The sequence below is a fragment of the Ammodytes marinus genome, assembly GCF_949987685.1.
Source record: "Ammodytes marinus genome assembly, chromosome: 8".
In the NCBI taxonomy this organism is placed as follows: domain Eukaryota; kingdom Metazoa; phylum Chordata; class Actinopteri; order Uranoscopiformes; family Ammodytidae; genus Ammodytes; species Ammodytes marinus.
Window position 1 is genome coordinate 3,660,457 of NC_137212.1, and position 8,664 is coordinate 3,669,120.

Consider the following 8,664-nt stretch of genomic DNA (forward strand, 5'->3'; position numbering starts at 1 on the left):
GTCGTATTTTTACACTATGATTTTATTCTCTGTGCACATTGTAGAGCCCTTTGTGACCCTGTCTGTGAAAAGCGTTTCTCGGGCGCTTCCTTTTTTCTGATCTCCTGTACCAGTGTTGGGGAGGAGGGGAGGGAGGGTGACACCAGTTTGTAAACGCTGCCATACTGAGAAATACAGAGAAAGTTTTATGGAGCTGATAGACTTAAACCACCTTTGTGTCAACTCATTTGGCGACGGCTTAAATGTAACAGACATTCATTTATATGAAAAAGTTACACACTGTAGCTTTAACCCAAGACCTCCTCATAATAAATCCGGCCCCTTGCAAGAAGAAGCCGGAGCTTGCCGATGCTTGTTTACACCATTAGCACACTTCCTGCTCTGACTGTGAAACATTCAGATAACGCCAGGTCGGTCGGTCGGGCGAGTGATCCACGGAGCAGTTGAGTGGCACGGCCCTAATGCCACAGCCAGATATAGCTGCACACCGTGGGGATAAAAATACCCAAACAGATGGGAGGGCTCACACACACACACACACACACACACACACACACACACACACACACACACACACACACACACACACACACACACACACACACACACACACACACACACACACACACACACACACACACACACACACACACACACACACACACACACACACACACACACACACACACACACACACACACACACACACACACACACACACACACACACACACACACACACACACAGGCAGCACAGCAGTACAAAACTACAAGATTTCAGGGCGAAGGGGAGAACTGCAATTACAGCTGTTTGCTAACCTGCCATGCCTTCCATGTGGTTAGCAATGGATGAGATAATGACCTCACTGGGAGATACAAATGTAAGAATAATCGTTCCCAGACCAGTTTAGATGTGGTGGCCATGACGCATAGACCCCACCAGCAGCTTCACTATAACTACTTAAAGGTGTAGTGTGTAGAATGTGTCAGCATTTCACAAAACAGACTTGGTAGGAATGGAATATAATATTCATAAAGTGTGTTTAAATTTGATTATAATCTCCAGAACATGAAAGTTGTTGTTTCTTGTATTTCCTCAGAATGAGCCTTTAATATCTACATAGGAAGGGGGCCACCTTCCACAGAGGCCGCAATGTTGCTCCATCATGTTTCTACAGCAGCACATAACGGACAAACTTAACGGCCTTGCGTGTTTTAGTGGCTGCCTGCGGGAAATGCAAATGTTGGAAGACTAAATAACTAAATACATCTTCACCTAATCACTTGATATTGTGGAAAGACTTGAGGCAGCGGTGGATGATGCCATCTTTAGTAACTATAGCTTCTTGTCCCTGAAGGCCACCGTAGCTTCTGAAAAAGCTACCAAAGGAAGGGGTTATACACGTAGAGTTGCAATCTAGAACTTACACCACATGATGCCACTAAATATTACTACAGAGATATTACACATTGCACCTTTAACTGGAGTTTGAGGCATTGGGTCATAGAACGATCGGCCAGTGCTCAAAACCCTACGAGTGGCAACACATTTAGAACCATGGGAAAATGTGAAGAGAAGAGTTGATGCGCAGAGGAAATGGTGACTAGCTATCCGACCTAGAATCTAAAACAAACAATGAGGCAATGACTTTCATGTGGTTTTTCACAACAACCCAGGTGTTGCAAATCCAGTGGCCCTGTCTAAAACAAGAAAAAAAAAAAAGAGTCCACGCTGACACAAACAAAAAGAGTAAATAAATGATTGTCCATAAGGCCTAGTGTGAGCGCATTAGAAGGAGAGATTGACCTTGACTTCACTGACTAAGGAAAATGTAGGATAGGTAGGTAGTGAATGAGTTTTGAAATGTTACGCAATACGACTTTAAAATGCCCTTCTTTCTTTTTAAATGTTGTGAAAGGACAATAAGTTCCTGTCCTTGTATGTAAACTGATGTGGTTAAAAACATTATCAAGTCTGGTTCCGTCTTGCGCTTCTTTGCGTCTTTGGTAAACACAAACAGAGCGAAGTTGAGTCATTAACAGAATTGGTGGTGTGTGTGTGTGTGCGTGTGTGTGTGCGTGTGTGTGTGTGTGCGTGTGTGTGTGTGTGTGTTCGTACTATTTACTTCCTGTGTGTGTCACCCTTAGGTCAGAGAGTCAACTGCTCTTCTTCACTCAGAGACTCTGTTACAAAATAAAACAAGCTTCCAACATAATTTGAATAGCTAAAAAAAGCTAAATAAACACCCGGTAACTGCCATGTAAGATACTGATCAACATTGGAGAGATGGACCAGAAGTGTGAGTGTGTGTGTGTGTGTGTGTGAGTGAGTGAGTGAGTGAGTGAGTGAGTGAGTGAGTGAGTGAGTGAGTGAGTGAGTGAGTGAGTGAGTGAGTGAGTGAGTGAGTGAGTGAGTGAGTGAGTGAGTGAGTGAGTGAGTGAGTGAGTGAGTGAGTGAGTGAGTGAGTGAGTGTGTGAGTGAGTGAGTGAGTGTGTGAGTGAGTGAGTGAGTGAGGGAGTCTGTCTGTCTGTCTGTCTGTCTGTCTGTCTGTCTGTCTGTCTGTCTGTCTGTCTGTCGCATGAGCGAAATTATGACTTCACATTTCTCATGCTGTTACTTCACTTGCCACCAAACCTTTCAGTAGGAGGAACTTACCAACTTGATGGCCACATATTCGTTAGTGTACAGGTTTTTGCCCAACCGCAGCTCTCCAAAGTTCCCGCAGCCGATCTTTTTCCCAACGCGGAAGTTCGGTCCGACCATGAGAACTCCCGAGTTGGTCCCCGAGCTCCGGCCGCCGTGTCCCGTCCTGCCGCCCGCCGTCTTCGACATCTTTTTGGCTTCGTCCGTCTCTCCCTTGCCCCCTCTCTTATCAATATCCATAAGCTTGTGGTACCCAGGCCTCTCCACGGTTATTCTCCGGCCATTCAAACCACAGAAATCCCAATGTTAAGAACCATAGACATAAGGAAAGGAGGAGAGGGGGGGACAAATATATATCTCACAGGACAGAGAGGAGAGGAAAAGGTGTTGAAGCTGTTAAAATGTGCTTCAGGAGGAGTCACTTCAACTAGCTGAAAAATAACAGCTGTTTCTTCTGTGTTCCTTGTTCAACAGAGAGGCTTCCCTTCCCTTCTTGTGTGTATTGTCTTCGGTTCCAGTCTCACAGTAGTCGCATGCCCCTGCCCGAAGGAATAGGCAGGCAGTCGTGCACAGCCACACACACACACGATTTTAGTCATAAAAAGGCGCGCTCCTTAGCCCGGCTACTGCGTCCACAGGGCGGCCGCGACTTGGGTACATGTCCTGGGGCGCCTCTCTGTCCGTCTGGTCAGCCTTCGGTGAGTCGGTGGTGGGCCGTCTCCATGCTGCGAAGCCTCCAACCCAGAGTCAGTCAGAGGAGAAAACTGGTTTGGTGTCAGCCGGAGATCTGCAAACGCAAACACAGACAGTTAAAATCAGTTTGTTGGTGTTTTTTTTTTCCTGTTATGACCTGTAACAACAGAGATCAAGCATACAAAAATACACATTTTAAAGTCATTATCGTTACAATATGGCCTCCAGCAGAGAATTTTCAAGGCGGAGTCAGAGATTCTGGAGAACGCTTGTTGTCAAAATCACATTTTGTCCAATTCAGTCAATGATTTCTCCTCGCGGTTTGCTTCCTGTCCCTACTGTGTGTGCGCAGTGAAAACGTTTACAGAGTCTAGGTTGTGGATGTTTTTCAGTGAGCGCACAGTTCGGACAGGTTGCAGATCTTGAGGAGATATTCACTGATATTGACAACAAGCAGATTCACTGACTTCACCTTTAGATAAAATGTATTTTTATCAATATGTTTTGCCCTGTAAATATATTGGGTAACGATTGTAGTAATATCAAATTAGACTAGCAAGGCGTCCCTCCCCCCCCCCCCTGCCAAGGCCCCGCAGCAGACCCGGGTTTGAGTCCCGCCCCGCAGTTCTCTGCATGTCTTCCCCTCTTTGCCCCATTTCAATTCTGTCTCTCCAATCTATCTAATAAAGCAAACATGGCAAAAAAAATTATCTTTAAAAAAAATGATCCCAAAAAAAATCCACAGTAAATCTTGTGTATTCCTGTAGCCTTCCACTACACTGCAGTCAGCAGCAGCACACCTGAGAAAGGGACCAGCAGGTATGCAGTTAATAATTGAACCGTCATGTCTTCCTTATAGCGTGACGCATGCTGATACTCACTGTAGGAAATAATGACAGACTAGCCGACCGGGTCACGAGATTGGACAGTTAGTGAAATTAAGTGCACTATGACAAGTGTTTAATTCATCGAGGTGGATACCAAAATAATAATACTAGTACATGGATTCAAAACCAATAGTGTTTGATGAGAAATAATGTCCCGGGTTATTTTTAGGCATTCTTCCCCTTATGTCTAGACTCTCTCATTTCAGGAAGTAGCCTATTGTTTTATTCATCCAAGGCTGTTTGTTATAGCTACATAGATGTTAAAAACAGAGTGAAAGATGTGTCACTAGGGCTGGGTATCGTTCAAAAATGTTCAATATCGATACAGTTCCCCTGACTTGGATACCAGTTACTTAACAATACTTTTTTGGAAGATTTTTTCAATACCTTTGACGAAATATCTCAACTTCTAAAGCACTTACATCTAATTACATTTCCAGATTCATTCTTATCACCATTCAGAAGGTTATACCAGAAGAATGTGATCATATGTTGTTAGTTGTCTGATTTATGAATTTTTAAAAAAAAAATACATTTGAAAAGCACGTTTAGGACTTCTACAACACATTGTATTTTTTCATGTATAAAAAAAAGAAAAAAGAAATTATCCTCAAGACTTATTTGTTAAAAGGAGATAAAGACTTTAACTCTGGCTTTATCCAAAATCTAGATTATTTTTTACAGAGATACAAAAGTAAACATAATTAGTTAGATATTGCCAAATTGATGTATGTACTTAAAACATTTATAGAAAAATTGTAATACAAAAACAATTGTTTTACTCTCAGTAATCAACTGGCAAAGTTTCATGATGATATCTTTAAGTAAAAACCTAATTCACCTGCAGTTTCTCGCCATATTTTTTGATAAAAGAATTCAGAGCATTTATGACTTTTTAAAGGTTCTGCCAACACGACACAAGACGATTTCAAACGTCTTTTAAATGATCTTAGCTACCAACTAAGACACTCAAATTGACAATTAAGTATTATCTTCCTGACCAAACTGACAAAACGGCCTTGCCCAAAGCAAAAAAATTTAAAATATCTATCTTTGTGAGCTACTATTACAGCTAGCTAATGGCTAACTGGCTTCCTTATAGTGCCTGCCAGCTGTCATTTTGCTTCAGTTTCGGTGAAATAAAGTAGCCACTTTCTCTCTTTGATAGCACACACACGAAATTAGACAAAATAAACTAAAATCTTACATTAAACATATTTCTCGATATCGATCCGTGTATCCATAAAACCTAGGGTTAACATTTGTCAAGCTGGTTTAGTTTTGCGGACAAGGCCAGGCGTTGGTTAGCGTGTAGCTTGACACATCGCTCAATCCGACACTGAATTCGATTCTTCTGAAGCATTTCATTGTGCTACATAAATATAATTGAAGTTGAACAAATCCAAAGTGGACGTTTGATCGATATGTCTCGTTAAAGCGCTAAGCTAACGTGGCTAGCACCTACCAAAAACACCTTGGCCCGATGGTTAAAAAAACACACACACAGCTAACTATGAAGCTAATCTGTTAACAACATACTATCATATAAAAACACAAAGGCCAGCTAATCGTTAGAGAGGTAATACCAATCAAACATGATATAAATAATTCATTGATTGACATTTCCTTAGCTACATTGACCTGTTAGCTAGTATAGCAAATGGTTAATAACAGAGGAATAACAAGCGACGTTGTAAGTACTTCATGTCATCGACTGGGAGTAACGTAATGATACAAAAAAAGTGGACGTTGTTTCACCTTATAATGTTGTTTCGTTGAGTTCAGACACCGGCTACAATCTTTATCTTACACCTCTCTGGCTGCCACCGCCGGGAAACTCCTTAATCCCAAACTACCGACTCGCTGCTGCTCACCAACGGCAGCCCCGGATCCGTTGGTTACCGCTCTGCTCACGAGCTCGCCAGTTTGTTAGCATGCTAGGCTAGCTGCGCTAAACAGAACAGCGAGAGAACGTCAACGGAAGACGGAGAGAATGTTTTAACGCGTCTTTTAAAAAACAACAGTCAGGTCACCGAAAAGAAAACAAAAAGCGTGTCACCTTCAACTCGTAGTCATGTTAAACGGTGTCGTAGTCATGGTTATTTTCTCATTTCGTTGGCGTTGCTATGATTTCTTCTGCTGTTGTCTCTTTAAGCCTCCCTCAGGTGCCGCTGCCCTGGCGTAAACGTTACGTTCATTTCCCAGCACTGCGCTACGTACAAAAACTAACGCAACTGGTTTTGGGGAATAAGGAGAAACATCACCTCATAGAGTATCTGCTACAAACAGGTCGATTCAGTTGTCAAATGTATAATGTTTTAAACAAATCAAAGTAAGTTTGGCGAAAGTTGTATTGAATGGACTCTGATTTTATACCTAAAAATGTACCCAACTGTTTGGCTGACACTCATCATAGGTGTAGGCCTAATGTAAATAGATGGATAAAGAAAAGCCCCTTTTACAGATAGATAATTATTTCATTCACCCCCAAAGGGAAATTGCATCCTTTTGTTTCAGTTGCAAAAAATAATGACAATAATTCAAAATAAAAACATCAGTTAGGCCAATATCATCATAGTTGGAGTAGAATAGGAAATATATTTTTTCAGCATAGCAAAAAAAGAAATAAAATAATCTAGGCCTACTGTGTCAGCATAGCCTATATAAAAATGTATAAATTATAGAATCATTGTAGGACTTGCCTGAAGTAGTGGAATGAGTATATATTTTTTTTTGCTGTTGTAATTCCTGCATTCATCCTTTTACTAGGCCTAAGTAGGCTACAAAATAAATAATAAAGTCCTCTGTGACAAGAAGAAGTCATGCATTCAAAAGTTTACTTAAGAGGGCAAAACAGCTCAACTCTTGCATAGCTGCTCCAAACTGGTTCATTCAGTTGACAGATTTGCATGTCCGACAGAACTGAAACTAAGATCACTTGCAGACACTAGTGCCTTTTATATGAAACAAAACTTTTTATATGTTGTTTCTTCCAGATAAAGCTTATTACTGTTTCACTTTCTGCCCACATGATTTGAACATGTTTTGTGGGGGAAAAAAATGTATTACCACTAGCTATTGGCCTTCCTTTAATCTTTAGAAAAGTCCCATGTCACTAGAATACATTTCCACTGTTTTTATATATCGTCTTGTACCCAATCATTTACTTTTTGTTGAGAGAGACCTCTGAATGAAAATAAGTTAAAACTATTTTCTTCTTGCATTCCTGCTGACAATACTACTAACTCACAATAACCAAAAGGAAAATTAAACGGAGCATCGGTACAAAAAAATCATTTTATTTCACATTTCTAGGTTACAGTGTCTAGTTACAATGAGGAACGTCCCTCAAATTGCCGTCACCATCATTATCAGTGTTTAGCTACTTGGCAGTGTAGCAGCTAAATAATGCCATAGATAGGACATAACAATATATTTAAATGTGGTGTTCACACTGGAACCAAAATGTGAAAAATTATGAAGGCGAGACATGACAGGCAAAAACATTGTTTTCTCTTCCATAACATGTCTTCTTTCATATAATATAAATAGATGGTCGAAAATGTACATTAAGGTGTTTATTTTAATAGAAAAATATTGACATGGTTAGTCAGTTGGCTCAGTTGGCAGAGCGGGTCGGTTGATGATCAAAGGGTTGGAGGTTCGATCCCCGCCCTGCCACCTGTGTCACAGTTGTTGTGTCCTTGGGCAAGACACTTCACCCACCTTGCCTCGTGTGAATGTCGATAGTTGGTCTGCTATCGGTGTGTGAATGTGTGTGGGAATGGGAACAGGTCTCCCTTGCAAAAGAGTCTTCGGTCTCAATGGGATATACCTGTATAAATAAAGGTTAAAAAAAAAAAAATTGACTTTTTATCTCATATTGTTATGACTTATGGGGATATTTATTCTATTATCAAGGAAAAGTCTAAATTTTATTTTTATTTTTTTCTTTACTGGTGAAAAAATGTCTTCCATCGGCCTATATACCACAATGTCAACAAGTATCTGTGCCGCCCTGTGTCCTTGAACTACTCCTGTGTTTATTTATGTCTCAGGTGTTGCTCTCTTCACTTGTGTTGTGTCTATTATACATTTTCTTCTTCTACATCACATTGTTGAGAGGAGCCTGGGACTTGCCAATGACTGCTGCTGTAATTGTTAATGTACATGACGTAAAAATGTAAATGTTTTATTTTTATTTATTCATTTTTATTCATTCGCTTTTAAATGTTTTATCATATTGTACTATCGCTTTTCTAATGTTTATTCTAAATCTTGGTGTATTTCATGCCCCCTGTAAAGCACATTGAATGGCCTTGTGTCTGAATTGTGCTATATAAATAAACTTGCCTTGCCTTGCCTTGCCTATGACGAATAAACAATGTTTAATCTTGAAATCTTGAAAGTATACAGAGGTTTTGTCATTCAGTTGGCGGTC

General features: G+C 40.6%; 1 protein-coding gene across 3 annotated transcripts in view; it reads right to left on the reverse strand.

The window, feature by feature from the left end:
• csnk1g2b (casein kinase 1, gamma 2b) overlaps window positions 1-6,396 on the reverse strand; it is a 44,351-nt gene extending 37,955 nt beyond the window's left edge. For 2 of the 3 annotated variants that reach the window (XM_080033253.1, XM_080033251.1), the window contains exons 1-2: window positions 5,982-6,377; window positions 2,656-3,430 (exon numbers count right to left, since the gene is read on the reverse strand). In XM_080033253.1, coding sequence (XP_079889379.1) covers window positions 2,656-2,883 — 228 coding nt within the window. In that variant the 5' untranslated portion in view covers window positions 2,884-3,430; window positions 5,982-6,377. Of the gene's footprint in view, window positions 1-2,655; window positions 3,431-5,981 lie in introns of all 3 variants that reach the window. The other variant, XM_080033252.1, reaches the window with a different exon arrangement.
• Between the last annotated feature and the right edge of the window lie 2,268 nt (window positions 6,397-8,664).